Raw genomic sequence first — 25310 nt, 5'->3', positions numbered from 1 at the left:
GGTGTGAAAAAGAAAGTCTCCAGCTGCATCATAGGTTTTTTTGAGATAAAAAACAAATACTTCCATGCGTGCACTGTTATCACAGTGATATTTCTTAAAATGCAATATAGGCACACACACAGTCAAGCTTTCATCAGTAGGTCTTCATATTAATTATTATTATTTTCATGGTGTTTTCTTTTCTTCCTCCTCTTACGCCACGGTTACAGCTTTGTCTTCTGAAAATATTATGTGGGGAGGATTTGGCTTGGTTCATGTAACCTGGTAAGGATTTCCCTCTACATATCGAGGAGCAGCTTTGGGGGTTTTTGACACTGCTGCAATTCTGAACGTTTCCAGGGGCTCTCCAAGCTGGTGCTTCTGTGACCTTGTTCGCTTTTTAAAACAAAGCACATTGCCACTGGAGAGATTCTTTAAAACCCCCTCGTTCCCGTGTGTAATGTCCTTGGCACCGCGCTCAAGTGGTTGGATCGGCGCAACCGAGGAAGTGGGAACATCTGAAATCACTCCTGGAGCTGGAAGACTCGCAGTGCTCTGCCCTTAGTTAAAATTTAACAATGTGCTCTTCAAAGTTAGAGGCCAGGAGAGAAACTCTGTCTTCTTAAAACCCCACCTTTGTGGTGGGCTGATGAATATTGCAGCTGCCTTGGATTCCTCCACACTCTGCATGTGCTTTTCATTCATAATGCAAGAAATGGAGCTGCATGAAACCAGCTGAGCGAGCTGCTCCGTGTGCTGCTCGTCGGGTACCGCGCTCACGCCGGTCCCTGTTGCTTCTCAACCCAGCTGGTTGGGGCAGAAGAGCATCCATGGAGGGCTGCTTGAGTAAGGGGGTTCCTCCCCTGCTATCTTCTGGCTTAGCACCATAGGGATGATGCTAGAAATGCTCTGGAATCATGGCTATGTCCTTGGCAGGAGAGTGAGAGGGACCTCCCAGGGTATTGGGAGGTTTTATTTAGAATTTAGGTGTACGAAGGAATTGGTAAGGTGAAGGCCTGTCACACAAGGTGAAGCTGGTGAGCTCTGCAGATCAGACCTGTCAAAAGAGCTGTTTAATACTACAACAGTAACCTCAGAGAACAGGAATGCCTGAAAAATGGATTTAAAAATAGGCCCTGAAATTGCTCCCTGCTTGATGGTAGAAGATTGGTTTCCTATATCTGCCTATCCATGGAAAAATCTCAACATGGTAAAAATTGGCCACAAACCAATTGACCGTAGTTGCTGCTGCTGACAAGTGCAGTTGAATGAGGTTTGGGGGGTAAGTTTTGATATAGAGGTTTCCTCTCCCTTTCCACTTCTTTCCTTTTCTCCCCCAGAGCTCTGATTTAAGATCAGACCTGTTTTAAAACCCTTTTTGCCCTCCACGCTAATACAAAACTGGGAATGTGCAGCTTCTCATTTGTCCTTTACTGCCTTAGACCTGTTTGTGGTGGTCAGGGCTTCCACGGCGCTTTCCTTCAAGTCAAAAAGGAGTTAAATGACCCCTGGGGTTGTGTTTTGCAGAGCGCTCCGGAATGCTTCGTTCCCAGGATCCCGCCCGGCCCCTTGCTGCGGTCGAGGACGTTGGACATTGGTTTGTCCCGCAGCGCCGCCCTCGTCCCGGGCCGGGGGGTATTGGCATTAATAGCAGAGCGTGCTGTCAGTTATATAAAACAGCAGACCCCGGAAAAGAAATCCGAAACGACAGTGTGCGAGCTCTGTCCGTAAGAGCCAATCTCAGAGGTTTTGTCATTTTGATGAGCGTATTATTTTTGCTTGGGAAATCAAAGAGCCGGCGACTCTGTTTATCCTCCCAGAGTCAGAAAATGCTGCTGCTTCAGCCTGCACTGTGGAAGAGAGAGGAAACAACTGCACTTTTCTTGACTAACAGCACTGTTCTGACTTCTCCTAACTCGCTATTACATGGGAACGTGTCATTATGAGTGGCAAATCTGACAGTGTAATATCAGTTTATGGAAATCCAGTTCTAAGAAAGATGTCACCCAGACAAATTATTCCCTGTTTTAACTTGCCCTTAGACCAGATTTTCTTGTTCATTAACTACAAAGTTGAAAGCATCAGAAAACTATTTAAATACACACTAGCATTTCATTTTATTACTAGTTTTCATTCTGTATGAGTCTTCATTAGCAGCTGCTCTCATGGTTCAAACGAGGTAGCCCAGCACTTGCGGGGCCATTGCTCTCTGCTTGGGCTTGTTGGAAGATGAAGCCACTTCTAGTGCATTAAGATGATTTTGCCTCTGAATTTTCACTCATCCTTATCCTTGCAGTTAGGAAAAAAAGCTTTCTGTGCTTCAGTTATAAGACAATTCAATATTTAGGAAATCTTTCTAGAGAAGTTCTTGAAAAAGGCAGATAAAAAGGGCCAAAACCACGACCACCATTGCTGCTTCTTGAAGTTGTTTTTGCAATATGCAAAGGATTTGGTTTTCTGCATGTTTCGTAAAAAAGCTGCTGCAAGTTTGGTGCTTTCTTTTGCAAGTTCCTGTGCCCTCGCACGGTGACACTGCTGCTGTTTGCACCCGTGATGGCAGCTGGCAGAGCTGGCCCTGCCTGTGCTCTGCATTTAGTAACTGCTTTGAGCCCTGTCAGTCTGTATTTGGCTGGGCCTTGGCAAATCCAGTGCTTGAAAATGGATGCAACCAAAGTGTCTTCTCTTCTAACCTGCATCATCAGCATCTAGGTTGTCTTATTGTCATTAGAGTTATCTAGAAGCTTAAACTGCATTAGACATAGTGGGGAGAGGGGAAGATAAGTGCTTTTTCCCAAAGCAATGGGGCCAAGACTTATTTTTCAAGCTGAAAATTTTCCACTGAAATATCTTGGTCGACAGCGGTGAAAATAAATTCTTTTGGTTCATTTGTATTACTTGAAGCTTAAAATGATCTTGCAGCATTGGCAGAATCTTCATGTTTGGTAGGTTGGGCTTTATATCCCCGTGCCCTAACAGGTGACATGGTTTGTTCATGGCCAGTCGTGGTTCAGCCAAAGTGCCAGAGCTTGAACTGGAGAATTCCCAAATTCTGGCATTGGGATTATAAATCCTGGATGTGTCTGCGTCCCCAGGAAAGATTATTCTGGCTGAACATTCCCTTCTGTGTTTATTGGCTTCCCGGGGTAGATTGCAGAGCAGTTCAGCAATACTTTGTCACAGTATAGTAGCAATTTTTCCTTAGACAAAAAGCCTCTGGAATCTAACAGGGTTCTTAATGGACTGCAATTATTTAATATTGTAGTAGGAATGCAGTCTAACTCAGATGGGCTTTTCAATGGAGATCGTAATGACTGTAATTGCAAAAGGATGCCTTGCTGAAGCAGAAGCTGCCAGATGCAATGCCGTTCTGCTCTAAAAAGGTCACGGTAAAAGGGACATTTAAATTAAGTTATAAATTACAATTGAAGAACAATATTTTGATGAGCGAGACCAGAGATGTCAGAGCTGCAGGATGTAATTCATGGGTTCATTACGGAACAGGGGTGCCTGACAGCTGAGCCATGCCAAAGGGAGGATTTATTTGCAGCCTCACGCAGACAGAACACGGCAGCGCAGCTGAGGAGCTGGAGCAGCAACCTGGGAGCTCGGGGGCTGCACCGGCTCCCGCTGCAGTCAGACCCGCTCGTTTAACGACCGCCGCAATATAAATGCCATTTCTAGACATGTGCACATTAGGAGCTGTTGTTTAATTTAAAAACCCGCGATGCCAAAGTTATATTTTCTTTGTTCGAGTACATTTGCCTCAATTCCTTCGGTTGCAGTTTTATGCCTCCGTATTGTCAGAGCAGTTCGGAATTTGGATAGCAGGGGTAATGTTAAGAACAATGATTCTCTAGATGACAGGGTAGTAATCCAGTGTTTATAGCAATACCTTGAAAAGTTCAAGCAGAAGTTAATTAAACCGTAGGCAGTCATCATTAGCTGTTATTTATATGTTCGAGTTGCTTGCCAATAGAGTGCTTATATATATTAAATGACTGAAAGTAATAAGCAGAGAATGATCCATCAGCCAGATTAAAGCAAATAAATTTTACTCTGGCACTTACACAAAAAAATATTTTTTGTTTTGCTGCATTATCCTACACCTGAACCTACTCAAAGCATTTTTTTTCCTTGTAAAAAGTCAGGTTTATTTCATGAGGCACTGAACCTGTGTCAGTACTTCTAGTTTCACTTTTTTTTTTTTTTTTTCCCTTTTACATGGCCCCTTCCTCACTTTTATGCTGTTGGGTTTTGTGATTGTTCTTAATGCAGTTGGTTGGTCAGAAGTTGATGCTGGTCTTTTCTGTGGCCCATTTGGGGCAGTTCTGATCCCCTGCTGACTGTTTTGTGTTCCAGGAACCAGTGCAGTTGCCTGTTAGTCCAGCCTTCTCTTTCAGAGCCTGTTTGAGCATTTGTGGATCCAACCGGACACCAGGGTTGCCAGGAAAGAAACACGTGGTGTTCTTGAGGCAAAATAAAGGTTCTCTGCAGGTTACAAAGAGACTTTGGTATTTCTGTGTGCCTGGGAGGGAGCAGAAGGGAGAAGAAACAGAAGCAACGCTCTGTTCAACATCAAATTTCTCAAGTAAAAACATCTTTTAGGTAATATCATGCACAGAAGCAATTGCTAGGTGAGCTGGCAAAGCAAAGAGTCCTTTTCTGCTTTCTGCTCTCGGTGGCCCTCCCGGATTGACGCATCTCTCAGGAGCTGGGGACGGCAGGGAGGAGGCTGGAAACAACTTGGGAAGCTGAAGCCCTTTTTCTGGGGCTGTTCCGGGAAGGTGCAGGTCACTACTGTGATTTTTGCATAGAGTTTATTTAATAACTGTCCTGTATGTGCCATGCAGGTGGCCAAAAATGAACAGAATGGGATTCTGGCTTAATTTTCCTCCCTTTTCTCACATTGTGTTACCAAGTTCATATTTTATTACACTAACACCCCTTACAGTACCCTTGCTTTAGCTTCTGGCAAGGAAAAGCTGAAGTCCAGGCGGCCAATTGCTGTTTATTCTGAACCAGCAGTTTATTCTGAACCAGCAGTTTATTCTAAGAACTCATCTCTGCAGTGTTTGGAGGGCTTTACTCAGCCGTGATCTTTTACTTTCAGTGGCATTTAGCTCTTTTTAACAGAGCCCTTTAAGTATAAATAAATTTTAAATGCCCAGTAACTAGGTGAAGCTGGAAGAGCACCTTCCATAGGAACAGGTCTTGATTTGATGATATGGGAATTAATATAAGGATGAGATTTATATGATTAATATAAAGATAAGATGATCTGATGCATGTTCATCACTTTGGAAGAGGGTTATGGGCTGTCTTCTGGGTGACCTGATGTCCAAGGGGCTGAGCACTTGCGGCCTTCATGGCTAACGGCAGTTTTTTGGATCTCAGACTGCCTATTTTAGGTATTTACTTACAGAACCATTTTTTTTTGGAAACTTAACTCTTTAGTTGTTACAAAGGAGGCTTGGAATGACGTAGAATGAAAAGTTGGCTGGCAAATGGAATAAATTAACCATTATTTTTAAAACATTGTGGTTTATGTGCAAGGACTTTACTCAAGAAAAATTAATTTCCAGGATACTTTGTACCACAGATGAATTAACTTTATTGACTGGCACAGCTCATTCTGCGGCGTTCATGACCAGAAAGCCAAGGCACTAACAAAATGGATGGGAAAATCGTGTGCTGAGATGTGGTATCCAAAGAGCAGCACTTCACAAAGTGCCCTGGAATGCCAGACCCCAGCGCTTTGGGGTTTAAGAAGCTGTATTTTAATATATATACACATTGTAAATATAGAAATTATACATTTTTATATTTAAAAGTATAAATATATTTAAAATATAGTTTCACCTTCTACCTTGATTCAGATTTCTTAGTGTCCTAATAGAAATGACATAACGAGACCTAGCAGAAATAACTTTGAGCAATTTCCTTGGAGTTCTGAAGAGTCTCCAATTCCTGCTTCCTGGATGCTGGATGGACGCAGGACAGTCCCAAGTTCTCGTGGCCCAAAAGGCCTTTCCGTGGAGTCGAGACACGGTGTGACCAGAGCAAAGAAGGAATTGAAGGACGAGACAGTGTTGGTAGGAGGTGGCGCCAGGGGAGGGGGGCTCCAGCCTTGTCAAAAGGACGTAGTTGTGTTTATGAATTGGCTGAGGGTTATAAATACCAAAGCGAGCAGCAGCAGGAAAGTCATCTCCTGCTAATTAAATCTGAAGCAGAATTCTGGTCTAAAATTTGAGCCTTGTGACACAAGAAAAATGCGGATTTTCTCCTCCTGTAATCAGGGTTTGTTATAACTTAGATATTAATAGTGCAATGTAGTTAGTGTTGTCCCTGTTCAGTAATTCTGTCTTCGTCCCTGTTCATCCCTCTTGGGGAGGTGTTGGAGGGTTGTAGCAGCCGTTGGGGTGTTCTCTGAGAACCATCGCACGTGGGTCTGGTGGCGACGCAGAAGCCCTGCAAAGATTTAAGCTATGAGGAAGCTTGTTTTGGTTGTCTCTATTAGTGTCACTGAAATCCTTAGCACTTCACATAAAATCCTTTACATTTTCCCAGTGTTAGTCAATAGCTGGGGAGTTTTGCTTGGGAGTTTGTGTTCAAGTCCTTGTTTAGGAACCCTGGCGCTTCTGCATGTGGAGATATTTCCAAGCAAATGGATTCTGTTCTGGGGCTGGGAAGATATTTAGCTTATTGTCACCCCCTTCTTTTTGGCAGCTTTCAGCAGACACCAAGTGGGCTCCTGATTAGTCCCTCTGGTTTAAAAATTCTACTCTACTTGGGGGATAAACAGTTTATAAATCTGTAGTTTGCTAAATGTTTTCTATCAAGAGCTAAGCACTAGGACTTGTCATGGATTCCTTGCTAAATAAGTTTTTTGGTTACTTTTAAACCTCACCCTGATTTAAATGTCTCCTGTTAGCTTCAGACAACTTTTGATCATGTAGACACCTGCTTTTATGGTAAAAAAATAGGGTACATAATAGAACATGAGCAGCTGAAGCAGTAATGTCAAATTAGACATCCCTAGTTGCCTGCATGTATTCCTGCAGCTGTTTCTAGAGGTTTTATTTCCCTTCTCCATACTTGTTTTCCAACAACTTGTGGATTTTTGCAAAACAATTAATCAGAATCTGGTAGATGGGGAAACTTCATATCCAATAGCTTGCAATCCCTCCCTCCCATTCACTGGTTCTTCCTCTTGATTATATTAGATGTAATAAGAGATTGCAGCATAAAATAAATGCCTTTTGAAAAACATATTATGTTGGAACTTTAAAAAAATTACTTGCAGTTTCTAATGTGTGGAAAAAAAATACATTTTTTAAAAATTAACCAGGAAGTCTCCAGTGCTTTATGACTTCAGATGTCTTCTGGGAGAAATTCAGGAAGGAAGAGGAAAATGTGTTTGTTTTTAATGCTGTCTCTTCTACTAATAAAACTGAAATTACCCTTCAGGTTGTTTAAATTTCACTTCATATATCAACAGTAGAAATAATTAGATGTAGAACATCTCGTGGTCCCCTTTATTGTTTTTTTTCTCTTTAATATCAGATCACTGCTATTTCCATCAAATGATATATTTGCCTGCTTTGTTTTTTAGCTACATGAAAGTAACTACGACGCTGGAAAAGCCCTGCAGCGGTTGGTGAAGAAACCTGTGCCCAAGCTGATTGAGAAGTGTTGGACCGAAGATGAAGTGGTAGGAAAACTAATTATTCCTTTGAGCCTTATAGTCCATGATGCTTCCCCTTGCCTTTTCTTTTCCTTTCTTTTTTCTTCTTTTTTTTTTTTTTCCCCCTTAAGAGGTCATCTTTATGGAATCCTTCTTTGCTGCACAGGATAATTTTGGGGGTTACTGGACTCTTGTTCCATATACAGAATATACGGCTGATTTCTTGTAAATAGAGTTTTTTTTTTTTTTAAAAAGAAGTAGCAGTGCTTGTTGGATTCAACACAAAACTGGGGTTTTCTGGCAGCAGTTTGAATCCAAACAGGGCTGTGCAGCCCTTGGCTTGTCAGACCTTGCAGCTTAAGCTAGCACACAGGTACTTGACTATACCAAGTGAAACACTAGTGTAATTTTAGTAGCCAGGAGAAGAGAAATGCTGAACAAGCTCATCTGGATCCCATCCTAAAAGCAGTTTGTGTTTTTAATCCATGCTGACGTTAATTGTGCTTCTTAACAAAATCGACTTACGTGAGAAATAATGTGCAAGAAGACAGTGCCTCTTTAGTAAGCTGACTAAGCTTGTCTGGTTTTGTGAAAATAGAATAAATGTTGTATTTCCTAGCTCAATAATTAGGCAACAGTGTGCCCTAAAATAGCAAATCAGATGGTTGGAATTTGGCTATGATAAAATATGTATTACTGAAAAACCTCAGACATCAGTTACAGTTTCTGTGTTAAACAATCTGAAAAGCTTTTTCCCTCCTAGATACTTTATTGGAATAAATGGAGATAGAAGTACAGCTTGTCATGTTTACCTACCACATACCCACATGAAAAAACTCTTATATCATAAAAGGCAGCTTCATTCACAATAAAAGTGAGACAGGTCAAAGTATTTTTTGAATTAACTTATTAGTTAGTAAGCTAATTAAAATAAAAATAAATCTTGTAGCCTTGTTAAGCTACTGCTTAAGCTAGCATTGGTGCTGTAAAGTGGAACAAATTAATAATGGGTAAAATTTTCCAGTTCTAGCATTTTGTGTTTTCATTTTTTTTATGGTCCTGTTGCTTTGAACGTCCTTTGGGGAGTTTTGCAGTGAACGTGTGTGCTTCCCTTCTCCTTACATAAACCTTTTTTGCAAGAGCTGGGTTAGGCTAGGCCATATAAACCCGTATTAAAGGAGGCTTATTCTGGAATCCAACAAAGAACCTTTGTGGGAAGGAGACTGCCCAAAGTTGTGGGGTGAAAGAGGATCATGTGCTAACGCAGCAACACAGGAAGGCGAGGATGAGTAAAAAGCCTAGAACACAGTTTCTTCATAAGGTTTACAATCTTCTCATAAAAGGGCATTTTGTTTAGAGCAGCGGCCGTCGGAACAAATATTTCAGAAGTGCCGTGTTCCCTCCTCAGTGTGTTTGTACGTGTGCTGTTTCTACCTCTGCTTTTTCTGCATGCATTCTTTCCCTGAAATGGTTGGTTATATCTCCCTGGAGTGGTTAATTGTACAGTGGCAACTGCTCTTTTTTTTGTGGAGGAATTTTGTCACTCTCCTTGTCTTCTCCATAAACTGCGCGTTGAGAGTGTCGTAGCTGCTGCAGCTCAGGGGTTTTGATCAGCAGCCCATGTTAAATGATAGAGAACGGAGCCTTACGATTATGAAAAAAGCAAAGTTTATTGGCAAGTGAAACATTACTCCAAAAGTGCAAGCTCTGTGAGTACAGAATAATGATCATTAACTCTATAAATCATTGTCAGTCTCAGGGCGTTTTATCATATTTGTTCTTGTTCTGTTCCATCCAAGCTTCCAGAAATATTTGGCAGCCTTCCAGCCTCAGCAGAGCCAAAGATCAAACCGTGCTCTTATTTATAGACAGCTAAGCTCCACCTGCAGAGCCTCAGAGCCTGGTTGTCTCTGGTGGTTTGTGGAAAGCTCCAGATTACAGCAGCTGTGCTGCGCTCCTGAGCACGTCGGGGACCTGCAAAGAAGTTTTTCCGTGTTCTTGGTCCTCCTCGCTGCGAAGGATGTCGTGCATCATGAGCAGGGTGCTGGAGCTCTGGGGGATCTCCATGACAAACTGTTTTTGATAAGAAACCACTGCATGGTTGTGTCAAATGCAAAGCCTGGCCCAAACCATCGCATTTTGGTGAAAACCCTAAGTGTGTCTCGTGATGGGGAGTGATGAGGAGCCTGTGGCTGCCTGGGCACGGGGCAGAAAGACACTTCTCAGAAGTGGAGGGCCCAGGTTTAAACGACGTCGCTGGTTCTGCTGGGCACAGAATTAATCTGTTCTTGTGCCTGGGGACAATCTGCTCGCTGAATTTTCCCAACTTGTATAAATAGGCGGATACCAGGCCCCCTTCCAGCCTCCTTAGCCAAGGAGGGGTCCGGCTGATAGGCAAAGCAGGTATCGTGTCCATTGGAGGTTGGGCTGCATGAAATGTGCTTGATTTTGTTGTGCACATGATATAGCACTGCATCTGCATCTGAATAACTCAGATTCATTGTAGTTAATGTTTATTTTTTTCTGTGGACTATATATTGTCCAAAAATTAAGCCTTGTTTGTTAATTAAAACAGCTTTCTGTTGGCTCTGGCCGAGCTATCTAGAAAGAGCTGCCTGCAGTGTGATCAGAACTAATTAGAATAAAGGATGGAAGTTATGTTATTTTTCCTACTGAAGATGTGGTTACAGAGGCTTAGATCAAATTAAATAGAGGATAAAATCTACCAGTGATTGAATTAAACGGAAGGCTCTTGTAAATATGAAGATGGAGGTTTGTTGCCTCCCTTGTGCTTCTGCATCTGTGGCTATATTTAAACCTTTCTCCTTGCAGTGTGTGAATTGAGGGGCGCCCTGTGGAATCCACATTCTCCTGCAACGAGTGGCCGGAGAAGCTGCCTGGGGCCCCGTCCCTGCAGCCCGAGCAGCAGCTGCTCCCTGGTTTAGAGGCTGGGCCTTCAGCTGGCGCCGTCCGTCTCCGGCCGGGATGGTGGGAAGGGGCCGGCATCTCCTGCACTGCTGCTGAAGTCACTTTGCAGACCCATTTATTGAGCAGTGCCCGGATAAAGCCGCGTTTAAGCCCTCTCTAAGCTCGTGCTGCCCAGAAAAACATGCTGCAGCATCACCGTGTAGTCAGAAATCTCTCCTAGGGGTGGAGTGGAGCTGGTTAAAGACTCTTTTCCAGTTGGAAATATTGCAGAAATGACACTGAAACTGTGCTTTGAAACACTGGTTTGCAGCTTGTTGTCTGTGGGGAAGCAACGATGCAGATTGCAAAAGGAAAACATACGTATGCATGATAGGACTTAAAAAGAATAGAAATGTAATTAAGTATTTTTGTTTCTTGGGATTGTGCAACTCTTGTACACTTATTGCAGCTGGTAAACAACTGCACAAGTACAAAACACTGGGTTTTAAATATTGTTATTAAAACACAGAAATGTAGAGCTCAAGGAAGGATTTCTTAGGTTGTGATCTCACAGCTCAATCTGGATATTTAAAATAAGATTCTGGAGGGCCTGCTGGCCAAAGGAAAAACAGGGGGCATTTCTCCTCTTATTTGGAAAACTCCAGGCCTTAAAACTCTGTTTTAAAAACATAATCCTGAGAATGAGAGTGACAAAGGAAGTGTTATGATTTAATTTTGACTCTCGAGTTTGATTTTAGGCTATACAGCGCTGTCTTTGAGTACATAGGTAGAGCTGCAGCAAAGCTAAACCACGAGCTCCAATCCTTAGGATACCCAGACTCTGATATTTGCTTTCCAGAAATGCCAAGTACGGAGCTAGGGTCTCCAGCTCCGTTCAATGTAGGCTGAATTAAAGACCCACATTTTATAGTGTGCATTTTGTGGAATTATTTCACAAGAATAATTGTTCTTATGTAATTTCTACTACCTTGGGATAAAATCTCCAAAAACAGCTTTTCGGTGATGAAAATATCTATAATTTCAGTGATGTTCAGCACAATTCTCAACTTATTCTTGCTCTAGGTCAGAAGAAAGAGCTGTATGTGCACACTTTTATTTAAGATAAATGATCGAATGACCATCATCTACAAAGGATATATCTGTTAATTTAATGAAATGGTTTTCAGTTCCAATATGCCTTGTGTATTGGGAAGGGTGAAGGGAACAGTCCGTCTCTGGCTGTTCTTTACATAACAGTCAGCTGATGTGATCCTGCATTTTTGGTTCTTTACTCAGTTTATGCCTTTTTTTCTGCCTCTTTATCAGGAGCGCCACCAAAATCAATAGGTCCCACAAAAGAGAGAAATACAAATCAGAACTAGAAGAACCGCTAGTTGATTAGGTTTTTAATTAAACATGATGAACACATTTTAAATAACACGAAGGCCTCAGGCTAAGCTGCATCTAATCGAAACAGATGAAGTCACCCGTCCACACTCGGGTAGTTATTAATTCTGTTTATTTATGCATGCTAGCTAAAGGCAGAGTGCACTGCTGCTGCGGTGCAGCTTATTGCGCAGGGACAGCTTTGCTGCATGGCCCTGTGCTGCTAATTAGCATTCAGGTGTTGATTGGGAGGAACACTGGTGAGGCTAATTGAATTACCATGAAAATTCGGGGCTGTCTCCTCCTCGCAAAGTTCAGGGAAGCAGGGTGAAACAGGAGCCTTATTTGTTGGGCACTTTTCCATTTCTTCTGCTTGGTCCCTTCTTTACCACTTGTTAAAACTTCACATTTCCTTGGGGTGAAGGTTTTGTTCCTTTTGCATGTCCACATGCCAGACTGTGCATGACACATGATGACATCCTCCTTAACTGGCTCTTATCAGGAAATCTCCTGCCCTTGCAATATTCTGCATTGCTTTTGGTGGAGACCAGTTCAGGTAAAAGCAAAAAAGCCTCCTGAATTTATGTCCCAGCATAGTTAATCCTCGCCGGTGATCAAATTTATGAACTTGCAAATCCATGTACATGACCAATTAGGGTTTAAAGTATCCACACCTGGCTCCAGCGTGAAGCTCATTTGTCAGAAACACAAGTGGGGATCCTTCTGCCAGAAATGGCAGGATACGGCAAACTCGTTTCTTAACATATTTGGGAGTAGTTTTGTAATCCAGCGCGCCTGGTCATGAAATTCCTTATGCAAAGCACGGCTCCTTATTTGCCTGGCTTCCTCGCCTAGAATCATTTCACATGTCTCTCACCTGCCCTTTTTGGACTATCTGCTCAAGAAAACATTGTTTTTATTGCTCGCTCCTTTGAAGCTGGGCTTTCCGGATACGCTGGAAGACAGAGCTGCTTACTCGGGCAAAAACACCATGAATTTTATTTACTGTTAGAGGCAGCGAGAGGAAATGTAATTCATAGCAAAATCAAAGCAGAGGCTCTGGAACAGCAAGAAGTGAGAATCGAGGGATGTTTGAAACGGGGACTGGGGTTGCAGGGCTACATTTCAGTAATTGAGTGGACTTAGGAGGCTAAGATATCAGCCACGGCTGCCTTTTAATTTTTCTCCACAAAATGTAGATATTCCACCTTTATATAGTGGAGTGACGGTTGCTGTTAACTTAAAATTTTTTGGACTTTGGAAATTTTGCCTTCCGAATGATACAATTTGTGCCGGTGTTAATTGGGAACTGTTGAAAATTAACTGAGAACAAAGTTTTGAAGTCGCTGTCTAGCAAAACCACTGCTTTAAGGATAAATAAGACTTGATTTTAAGAAGTGCGATAATGGGACTTAAACTGCCAAAGAACCCTCGTTTGTCACATTAAAAGGAATGATGAAGAATAAAATTCTTTTCTCCTTAGGGAAAACAGCTGTCATTTAAAAGTTGCATAAAATTGCAGGTACTTAACAGACGACAGGTATACAAAATTATGAAGTGTAATACAGCTAGCAAATAAAAGGTGTAATATGTCTAGAAAAGGTGAATTTAGTCTAAACACAGGTTTTAGACAAAAGATATCAGTCTTTTTGATTGGGATTAACTTGCGTCAGCGTTTGATCCGAGCCCTTGTTTAAAGGGATCAATATTGTGCACACAGCACCGAGTTTATTGTCAAGTCCTTTCGGAAATGAGTCAGTGAATTAAAAATCAATTATACGTGCAGAAAAGTTTGTGTAGGGCAATCAATTTTGTCCTTTTAGTTTGCAGAAAGATTCCATTGTTTAACCAGCTGCAAAGAGGAATGAATTTTAAAAGCCTCCAGCAAATGAGATAGCCCAAATAGGGGAGGCCAATAGATCCCCCCCTCCAAAAATACAAAATAAAAGCAAAACAAAACAAAACCCACAGCATTTCATGTTCAGCAGTGCCTGCCTTGGGGGGTAAATCTATAAATCCTATCAGTGACCTTGGCTTCAAAATGGGTGATTTCACTGCTTTTGCTAATCTGCATCTTTCCACGGCTGCCCAATAAGTTAGGCTTCTCTTAACAACATGGTTATATTTTTGTTTGCTGTGTTTAACTGCCATATGTTTCTCGATTCATCGTGGCTTTGCCTCCTGTGGAATATTTTTTAATCTATTAAGCACTTACCATATTGCTGATCCCCCGAAATAATACAACAAATATTTACACTGGCCGGTTGCCACGGCCTAGAGGGCTATTTCTGTGTGGGGACGGGAAGCTAAACTCCAAACTCCGAGTCGAACTCCAGTGTAAACTAAATAATTTTTAGCTACTCAAAGAGGCCGGTGTTTTGTTTTGCCTTTTCATGCCGAGCAGGGTTTGCAACAGGGAGGCAGAAGCACATGGACATATTTCACTGTTGCCATGGGGAAAAAGAATCCGCCGCTTGAAAGATTAATAAATACTAGAGCAGTTGATTGTCGAAACCAGGGTTTTCATCTCATTTTCAAGGGCATCTTAAAAATGGAGATCGCTTTTACGTTTCCCAGCCGCCTCCATCATCTTTCCGTGGTCGTTTCCGAGCGAGGACGAGGCACTGGGGGCGGTTGCGGTTGTTCTGCCGTAGGACCAAGAGGGTGTTTTGGAGATGAAGAGGGCCCCGAAAGCAGCTTTGTGGCTCCTCAGCCCCGGGCGGGCGCAGGGGGACGATGGGGGTGCCTGAGGAGCCGGGAGATGCCCACGGGCTGCGGGGCCTCGGACTGATGGAGGAATCGGAGCCACGGATGGATAGAGCGGAGCGGCTGTGGGAGCTGCCGCTGCGGCCGGGAGGACCACGTGGCCGAGCGTGAACGGTCATCTCCAAGATGCTGCTCACACTCCGGCATCCAGACCGAGAACAGATCTATTTCAAGGCCTTAGATATCTGCTGCATGTTCCTCTGTGTGCATTTCCCTTAGTAATTTGGTGATTTGAGTATGAGAAATGAAAGAAATCTTGGTTAGCCCTTTATTTCAAAAGCTTTTTCATGTTTGTTTTGGAAGAGCTCCAAATACAGAGATTCCAATTTAGTTTCACCCTTTCTAAGGGCTACAGAGGGGTCACTGGGACCCAGTGAATGACATCCAGGGCTCTTGGTTTGATTTCACAACTTCAGTAGTTTGGTTGAGTTTGTCTTGCAGCTGTTAGGAAAGATGAGCTGTAAGAGCAGTCCTGGTACAGTAATAAATAATAGTGAAATTCTTTGATATTTTCTGTGTCAAGTATTTGATAGAAACATCCAGCATCTTTTCAAGCAATTTTGATCTCGTTTAAGTTGTTAGAGGTTCCTGCTTTATGGAGCAGCGCTGTCAGATCTATAGCCTTGATCTATAGTGCATTAATTACATAGAGCCCAGAAATGAATTCCTTGATGTGGCAAACCGTCATATGCTATTATCCAAACCATGGGAAAGGGCAGTTTATTGTTCCCAACAAGATGTGCTTTAAGAACACACACACAAGTGCCCAAGCAAGGTGATGTTGACTCCAGCTTGGAGACACAAGCTGGTTTTTCTGCTGGTCTTTTCCTGTTGATACCTTGGCTCTCTGTTTTAGCCTTGACTTCAGCTACAATTGAAAAGCCCTTCAGCTTGAGAGCAGCTGTGAAGGTGCTGTTGTTTTCATATGCTGTCTTTTTATCTTTGATGTCTTAGCGAAAATGGAAAACTTGGCCTTTGAGGAGGTCTCCCTTGTCCTCTTTTGCTGCCGGGGGATCCTCATTGCAGCTGGGCCCTGTTTTCTAGCGGGGTGAGAGTTGCTCTTGGGGGGAATTGTCTCAGGTTCCTCAGCGCGGGGAGGCATCGGAGCCGGTACCACGGTCTGTGTCCTGCTGCCTTCGGCACTGCAGATTCCAGATACTTGCACAGGAAGGCGAGGTGAGGCTGAACCCCCGATTGATGGAGATAAGGAGCGTTTTTTCCACAATTTCAGTCTACAAGACCATAGTGGCGTGTGGATGCAGACACATCCAGGTCCTCTGCAGGAGTCTGGGAGCTCGGATTCGGCACACAGCTGTTGTGTTTTTAGGTTTCCTGGGTAGGTCCCATCCATTTGGAGTGATAGGAGGGTTGTTCTTAGTCTCTCTGTACACCCCGAGCCTGTCAAGGACGAAATATTGATTTCCAGGGCACACTCAGCATCTGGCAAGGTTAAACCCATTACGAAATGAGCAGAGCTGGAGAAAGGTGAGAGTAGTTTAGTCAGAGAAGAGCTGGGCAACTTAACCCAGGCTAATATTTGCTGCTTCTGCTTGGCAGGGCAAACAAATTGAGGTCTGTGTTGAGGTGCAGCAGCAGTAGGTGCGTGTGCCTTGGTTGCTGCAGCAATATTCACTGGGGCTCTATGGAGAGCGCAGAACTCACGTTGCCTTCTTGGCCAAGGCATAGATATGGAAGAACATGAATTTTTATTCTCCAAAATGGCAAGTCGTAATTAAGGCACTAATTCATAGCAAGGCTATGGCTTCTTAGAGCTGCTCTTGGCATCTGCAAACAATGGGAGACACAAGAGTGGGAGGCGGAAGGAGGAAAATCAAATGAATTTGTCCACCTGGCTGCAGAGGGTGGGTGCGTGAGATGCCATCGTGGAGAGTCTCAGTATAATGAGGTTTTTGAAACAGAGCTCTCTTGAAGCTTTGATTTTAATGTTGGAAAGGGGTTGTTTGTAGTGAGTAGTTTGATTTTTCTAATGATTGTGCAAACAAAAGACCAGGAATAGCTTTTTTCGAGTGTCGCTAGAATTGCAGCAGTGCTGCCTGACAGCTCATCTGAGACTTATTTAATACGGACCGGTGGCCGTGGCAGCGGAAAATGACAAAAAGCTTTTTCAAATTGGGCTAGTGACACAGTTCGTATTTAAGGAACTCTGATGACTGTCACAACATGGATGCTCTGTGTGCTTTAGCTCTCAGGACTTATCGTTCTTGCCCTAGCATAAGCAGTGTGAATGCCAAGATACACCTCATTTGCAAATTCTGTTTGCATGATAAATTTTATTTTTCTAATCTTCCCCATCAACAGCACCAATTTTTTAAGTCTTTCAGACAACATAAAAATGCATTTTAATGAAGCAAATTATATGGCTTTGTCTCCTTTTGTGCATAAGTGGGGCGGCCGTATTCAATTAGGCTGAAAAATGATCATTTGTTCTATTACAGGCTGTAACGGAGTGAGTGCAGACCCTGTGATCCATCACCAGTTGCGCAGCTTTATGTTACTTAAATCACTTGCCATTCTGTCAGTGGCTCTGAATCCTCTCTGGGAGCCATTATTTAATTTAAGTTTGTGGAGGTGTCACTCGTTTGATAATAGGCTGCTTCTGCAGCAGACACCGAGCGACTAAATATTGATCATCTTCTGCATCCATCCACGGCTCCTAATTAGTTAGAAGGGTAACAGCAGCGGTAAAGCTAATGATTATATTGCCATGAAAAGAATGTGACAGCAAACGGGGGCTTGATCCTGGGGGTTTGCCTGTGCCGAGGCACTTTGCCGGAGCCGAAGGCCGAATTCCCGCTCGCCGGGGCGCTGGTTTTGCCTCTGTGGTGGTGCAGCCTCCGCGCGCGGCCCTGCCGCGTTTGTGGCTTCGCTGCAGCCTTTACTGCCCTCCTGACGCCTCCTTCTCCCCTTGCCGGCCCTGCGCGGCCCCCACGCGCTTTTCCATGTTCCTTTTCCTCCCCCCTGTGCCCACGTATTCCTGGTATCCCCTTGGATTCATGTGGCTTTTAGGCTGTGCAGGGAGATGGATCAGGCAGCGGCTTGTGCATTTAGAGCAGGCAGCGAGCAGCGCGGTCCCGCCACCGCACCGGGGTGGCTTCAAGCACTCGCATCAAACAGCCCATTTGTTACAATGAGGGAGGTAAGGGAGAGCGTGTGGCTTTGGGATGCGTATTTTGGGAATTAATTTGTGTGTTAGGGAAGGCACTGTCCAGTTTTATGACCTGGGGAGGTCGTTTCCATCTGGGCCTCCCTTTCAGGCTCCCGTTGCCAGAGGTCTCCGCTGCGTTGGAGGTGCCCCCGCTGCTCTTCTCTTCCACCTCTTCCTTTTTCTTCTTTTTCTCCCTTATTCAGGGGCTTTTTTTTCCGATTTGGCAGAAGCTCCCCTACTCCCTCCCTACCACAAAAGAAAAGGGAACTTATGAATCATCTGCCTCTTTTTTTAAAGCCACTTATACGCGTTGCTGCCAAGATCACCGTGCGAGCCCGCAGCTTCCCCGCCAATTGGATGGCCGCGTTGCACAAGCCAATCGGTCACTGCTCGTTAGCAAACTGTGTCGAGCTGATCGGCGTGGTCAAACCCACCCTTCTTGCCTGAATTTGGGGTCTGGGGTGCCCGATAAAGTCGTAGATACAGTCACAATATTGATATTAGAGCAGCCTTGGTGCTGTGTGTTGCCTGCTGGTTATTTTTCTGCTTTGCTATAAGAAAGGTCTTATTGAGGAGATGTTTCTTAGCGCAGAATTTGATTTTATGGGTGTCAGTGTTGCTCATATCCGAGCGTGCTGCATCAGGCGCCTCTTCACCACAGCGCAGTCTGTGGCAGGTTTATCCTGGGAGAAATCCTGGGAATGTCACTCCAGCAGGAGCCACGGGCTGGATTGTGCTGGAGAGCCTGAGCTCAAACCTGGGCCGCGTCGCTGCGAACAGCCCTGCTGTTTAATCATCTACATGCAGGAGTCACCCACAGAAACATCTGCCATGTAGAATTTCCTCGGGGATCCTGTCACCGTTTTGTCCCCTTGTTCTTGGATGTGTTCATAGCTCTGCAGCACGGGAGCCCTTCAGGTGGTTTCGTTCCCTTCCTTCAATCACTTGCAGAAAGTCGCTGTTCGGAGGCAGTTCAGACTCCAGAATAATTGACAATAATGGTTAAAATCCCCACGGAGCCGTATTTCTGTGGGAGGGAACCTCCACTGGAAATACTATGTTGGAGTCCTGAAAGGATCATACAGGATATTTCCAGTAGTCAGAGTGCAGCTTTTTTGTGTGTAATGCTACAAATTGAGTGAAAGGACGAAACACATCGCGGTGAAAGAGAACATCACTCTTGCCTAATAGTGTTTCTTGAGCACAGACACGCATTTTTAGGAAGTTTGTCTGATCTATATAGCAGAAGGATGGATTTTACAAGAGAAAGAAAATGGAAATGTGCTGGTGTTCAAGAAAGCACCAGCTCTCTGGTGTTTCTGCTGTTCTGTTTCCTTAAACACCAGCAGGACCATAGCTTAGGAGCTATGTTCTTGCAAAGCAACGTGTTGTCCAACTATCTCCTTGGTCTTGAGCTTTGATGTACAAGAAGGCTGTTCTGCATATTAAATATTATAGGTACAACTTGAAAGAAGGGAATCTCTGAAAAAGGTAACCCGATTATAATCAAAAGCTTTCTGTTGTCTCTTGGCAGCAGTGAGTTGTTTGTAAATAATAATAAATAACAAAATCCCAGCGTGGGCAGCCGGTGGTGGCTGGTGGCACTGGTACAGGCTGGTAGAGCCAGGAGCTGCTTTCACACGTGTTAAACACCCTTCCTCCTCGCCCTGCTGCTCAGAGCATCTTTTGCATCGCCTTCTGCTCGGGAAAGGAAAGTTGCTGTGTGTATATGTGTGGGTATATATATATATATATATATATATATATATATATAAATATATATATATATATAGTGTGTGTGTATATATATATAGTGTGTATATATATATTTTGTGTGTATTTTTTCCCCTCCTGCTGCTGCTTTAGTATCGAGCCCTTCCTGCTCTGCGCCGCCGCGGGCCGCTCTCGCAGGGGGTGTCTCGGCGCCGGGGACGTGCCCTGTCCCCTTGTTTTGTCCCCAAAAATCAGCTCTGGAGCAGGAAGGGACTCAAATCTGCAGAGCTGCTTGGGGAGGGAGCTGAAATCCATCCCTTGATAAAAATAGCCAGGGTGAAATCCTGGCAGCAGCTTCCGCCGGCTGCGGAAAAGCCTCAGAGCTCTCATGTCACCTTCGATATCGGGTTGCCTTTTGGATGGATTTGGGTTTTTTTTGTTCTTTTCTTGTTTTTTTCATCAATCCTCGACATTAGGTGCAGGAGGGAGGAGAAGAGTTTTGTGAGCGGCTCGTGCTGGGCTCCTGCGCCCGTGGAGCGTGAGCTCCGCTCAGCTGATCCCAAGGGAACGCGGATAACCTTCGCCTCGGCAGCTTGTTCCCAAGGAGATATCCCCAGGGACTGGCAGTGCGGGGGAATGAGGGTGTTTTTACATCCTGCAAAGGGTGAGGGGTCCACTTTGCCCTCCTGAATGGCAATATAAATCCCTATTGGAAATTCCAAACAAACGTGCTTGCAACTAGTAATCCCACTCCGCATGCAAGCTCATTTAGCCAACTGTGTATGCAAATGCGCTATTAATGTGTTTGCACGCAGTATAAATATACAAATCTAATCTGTTTGTATATGTAATTTACACACAGCTGTGCTCGTGCTCACTTAACACCAATATTTTGAGCAAGCAGGAGGTGCCCTGGGAGATCTCTTGTTGCCAACAAAAGGCACCGGAGCGGCCCCATGGAAGGGCAGCATTGTGGGTTCGGGATCCGCCGGCATTCCCTTGAGGAAGGCGGCCGAATGATTTTCCATCTGTGTCGATGGTGATGGATACGCGGAGCAGGTTCCGGTCCCCCCCACATCCGTACGAGCGTTTGGTCCCGAATCCCTCCCGCAGGGTGTGAGGTAGGGTTTAATTTTCCACAGGGTTTAAGGAAAAGGAAGTGATGCTGTAGGGAGGGAAGGCAGAATGTTCAGCATCTTCAGTCCTTCAGCTGATGGAGTTCTTGTCAGCTTCTGCTGATAAAGGATATTTGATACGGCATATGGTGTTAAGTGATATATGATTTTTATCTATGCAGATGCCCAGCGGGGTACTCGGCTGGTATGGATGTATGATGAGAGCATTAATGCCTTTAATATAGACTGGTATCTTAATGGATGCCATCTAAATGTCTTTACATTTCCACACTATATTCAAAAAGAGTAAGAAATAACAAAACAACATCGTTTTCAAAATACCACAGAACTTAAGAGATCGACCCTTTCTTGTCACCGTAGAATTTCTCCATTGTAATCCATTGGGAAGAGAAATAAATAGATGAAAAGATGGTCAAGGTTGGCTGAGAGGAGTAAACTTCACCTTTGTGGAGGCAGAAGGCAGATGATGCCCCGGGAAGCCGTACGGAGGGTCTTGCACTGAAATAACTTTGCCAGCCAGGTGATTTTTGCAAGCTTGCTGTTAGCCAGGGTAATGAAGAGCCGCACAAGTATCTCCTACTAAGGGCAAAATTGCTGGCTATTTAAAATGAAAAAAAAAAAAAAACATTAAAGGGAGTTATGGTTGTGACAGGAAGCAATAAAACAAAGGAAGTTCAGCCGAGGCTGAAGCACATCCTGTGCTCCCGGCAGCGGGGCGCGCTCAGGGAACACGGCACGGCCGGAGCGGGGCTGCCTCCTGCCCAGCTCCTTCCCAGCGCTCCTGACTCCTTCCCAGCTCCTTCCCAGCAGGGGCTGCCTCCTTCCCAGCCCCTTCCCAGCGGGACCGACTCCTTCCCAGCCCCTTCCCAGCGCTCCCGACTCCTTCCCAGCTCCTTCCCAGCGCCGGCTGTGCCCATTCCTGCTGCTGCCGGAGCCCAGGGCATCGGGCTGTGGGGCCGGTGCTGCCCCATGGCGGGTGCCTTTGGTCATGGGTGCTCCCTCTTGGCTTTAATTTAAGAGCCTCCCCCTCATCCTACCCTCTGTCCCCGCCTGCGTCTCCCTCCCGCAGCCTCCCCAAGCACCCGCAATTCCTTATTTTAATGTCTGCACCCGCAGACATTAGCCTTGCTCTTCTACAGCCACATGGAGTCTTTGGGAATCAAGCTCTGATTTGTAGGAGCTGCTTCGGATCGTTAGGTTAAACCATGTTTAAGTGTCACCTTAAGGAAGCTACGAGGATATTCCTGTTCCTGGAGGATAATATGTAGCTTTTAACCTTATCAGCAAATATCTTTATTTGCGCTGTATACACATAAATACAATGTTAAAAGCCAGCCAAGGTTTTAATAAAATGTACTCTATGTACTGAAATTCAGCCAATACGCATATACAATGTCTGCCGGCTAAAAAAATTACTGTTTGGGGCAATCTATAAATGTGTTGCACGCCAAGAGGAGCTTTGCAGATGCAACCAAATCTCATTTCCTTTTCAGAACAGCTGACATAATTTTTAATCTTGTGCAATTTAAGAAATCAAGATGCTTTCTGCATTTAGCTTTTATTTGCTGTTAACTGTTGAAACTCCTTAAAACTTCTTACCATGTTTGCTGTGAAACTAACTGAAGTCTATTAAATTTGGAAGATGCCAGCTTGAATTTGGTAACTGCCTGGAAAAGCTTAGGCCTTTTGAAAAATACGCTCTAACTTTATCCCTTTCATGATAGCAAAATATGTAGTGAAAATCACAGTGGGATTTCCATTATAACTTTCGTTTTTATATGCTCATAATTTAAGGAAAGCTTTGAGAGAGGAACTTTCTGTTCTCAGACATGGTTTGAAGAGGGGATTTTTCAGAACTGAGTAAAAATGCTTAGGGTTTGGATTAAATAGGAGCAGAAATGGTCTGCGTATGTTTGTAAATATATTACATTACAAAAGACTTTTTATTAATTAGCCACCTGGGAGTTGTGGGAAGGGCATGAAATAACAGAAAGAGAAAATACATTTGGAAAATACATTTGATGCAAACCCGATTGAAGCATCACCTCAGAGGGGCCGTATTAGTAGCAGTTACAAAGTTACAGTTTTGTCGGAGTGTTCTTGCTTTTTGAAGTCCGTGAGGCTTTGATTTGAAATTCTTTAATGGATTAAACAGGTTATTTTGTGTTGCATGTTTTTGTGTAGTGAGTTTGGATTTTTAAGCCATTATGTTTTTCTTGCGTGCTCTTCAAGCCAGGTTTATTTTAGATTTCTCCAGTAAATAAGAAAACCAAGCTGCCCCTCGGTTCCCAGCTGCAACCCGGGGTGCAGAATTTCAGCGTGCAAATTTTCAGCGCGCGGCGGTAAATTTTTCCCTGCCAGGTTGTAATCTCTTGATAATAGAAACCCTGACGCATAACCTGACCCACAGCTTTGCGCGGGCACCGTCGGCGCGTTGATAAACACGCCATCCGAGCGCTCTTAGTCACAACCTAATGGCTTTGTGTGTCTTGTCAGGGTGTTTGTTTCTGGGGATGATATAAGGGACCTGCAAGCAACACATATGCAAACATTAACATGCTTGCGCCGCGTTCTTGCGTGCTTATTTATAGCTCCCTGTTTACACATTGGAGCAGGATGCTGTAGAACCTAATAAATTACATTGGAGAAGCTCAAATTGTAGAATAGCAGTAGGAGATGTTGTGTTGGGGCTGGTCAATAGCCATGGTAACCACTTCATAAAATAGAACTGTCGTCTGTCAGCACCGGCTGACCTGGGGAGCCACGGGATTTCCTGATGCTGCTTCACGACAATAATTACTCTTAGCATTTATGTAAATTCTCTTGCAGGTTGTCGTCAGTGAACAGTGCAGTCATGCTTGACAGCGCTCTGGAGTAAATAAGGTTTTAAATTTAAGAACGCGTGGTAAAACTGAAGTGCATTTTTGAAAGTAGTGAATTTGGCTTTTTCAACCATTATCCTTCAAAGCCACTTGCGTGCTTTATAAAACCTGCTCCTTTCTCATGCATCCATAGGATTAAGGCCCAGTGTTCGACCAGCCCTGTATTTTAAAGCTATTTTAATCTAGCAGCTCTCGTTTCCAGATGCCTTTTGCAGGCAGAGTGCAGCGTCTCCCCATTAAAATGCAGAGATGAGATCTGTTGCGTGTGATTTGTGGAGAGGTGAGAAAATTCAAACTGTGTTAGGCAGCCTGTCTCGCAGCACCGAGCAGCACAACAGGTCGCTTCGGATTTGCTCTGGAACTGTGTGTTTGGTTCTTTTATATTTAAAAATTTAAGAGGCCTTTCTTGTGCATGACTTGGAGAAAAGACGTGGCGGTTCTTGTGGCAAGATCTGAGTGCGATACCTGAATTAGTGTGAGACTAGTACAAGCATAGGAATCTGGGATATGTTTTTTCATTAAAAAAATAGATTATTGGGTTATAAAATTCCTACGTTTATGAAGCTGCTTTTTCGCATGCACTGGTTAATAAGAATGGCTCCCTTTGCCCTCCAGGAGAGGCCCAGGCTGGTTTCTAGCTAAGGAATATGCAGGTTTCTTGTGGTGCATTGACGGCCCCTTCAGACCAGTTGCTGGGGTCTATTCTAGCCGCAGGGACTTGTCCCTAACGCGACAGAGGAGCGATGGCTCCTGGCACCTTGGAGAGCCCCGGCTTGGCTCTTCCCCTTGGCGTGAGACACCGGCAGGCCGCCCCGTGCTGCCCATGGTGGTGGCAAAGCCACTGTTGACTTCTAGTCACCGCGGTGGCCGTGTCCGGTGCTCTGAGGAGCAGGAGATGCTGCAGCCCCGGTGCCCTCCTCGCAGTGGTGGCTGTCACCGAGCAGGACCCTGGTTTGATGGGGCTGGTGGCTCCCAGCAAGTCGTGTTGGGCAGGGGACCCTCATGGGGGCCATCTCTGGCATCTCAGTGTCACCTCCTTGCCCAGGGCACCCCTGGCCACCCCAAGCTCCTGTCCTGGTGCAGTGAGGACACTTCCCCCTGTCGTGTCCCCACCGTCACCATGTCTGTTCCCAGCCTGCCCTCCTGGTGTAGTTGGGACGCTTCCCTCCGCTGTGTCCCCACTGTGTCTGTCCCCAAGCTCCTGTCCTGGTGTGGTGAGGACGCTTCCCCCTGTCATGTCCCCACTGTCACCATGTCTGTCCCCAAGCTGCCCTCCTGGTGCAGTGGGGACGCTTCCCCCCACCGTGTCCCCACCGTGTCTGTCCCCAGGCTGCCCTCCCGCCCGCAGGCCGCGGCCAGAGCCCTCCCTGAGCAGCCGGCGGCCCCGTCCGTCGTCCCCAAGCGACGGGAGCCGCTCGGGGCCCAGTGGCGCGGGCCGCCCTTCCCCAAGGCCGCTGAGGGGATCGCGGGGCGGCCGATCCGGGCCGCCCTTCCCCGGGGCCGCTGTGGGGATCGCGCGGCGGCCGATCCGGGCCGCTGAGGGGAGCGCGGGCGGCCGATCCAGGCCGCCCTTTCCCGGGGCCGCTGAGCGGCCGATCCGGGCCGCTGAGGGGAGCGCGGGCGGCCGATCCGGGCCGCCCTTTCCCGGGGCCGCTGAGGGGAGCGCGGGCGGCCGATCCAGGCCGCCTTTT

General features: G+C 45.1%; 1 protein-coding gene across 4 annotated transcripts in view; it reads left to right on the top strand.

Annotated features, from left to right (window-relative positions):
- The window catches only part of RERE (arginine-glutamic acid dipeptide repeats), a 166538-nt gene that overhangs the window by 104165 nt on the left and 37063 nt on the right, over window positions 1-25310 (top strand). For all 4 annotated transcript variants that reach the window (XM_088536182.1, XM_088536184.1, XM_088536183.1 and 1 more), the window contains one exon: window positions 7592-7690. In XM_088536182.1, the coding sequence (XP_088392308.1) occupies window positions 7592-7690 (99 nt within the window). The remainder of the gene's footprint in view (window positions 1-7591; window positions 7691-25310) is intronic.

This window comes from Tinamus guttatus, unplaced genomic scaffold (genome assembly GCF_059628265.1).
Source record: "Tinamus guttatus ecotype Peru unplaced genomic scaffold, ASM5962826v1 Tinamus_guttatus_pri_ptg000652l, whole genome shotgun sequence".
NCBI classification, from domain to species: Eukaryota; Metazoa; Chordata; class Aves; order Tinamiformes; family Tinamidae; genus Tinamus; species Tinamus guttatus.
Note: the sequence above shows the minus strand (reverse complement) of the source record. Positions and strands in the feature narration are given on the sequence as shown.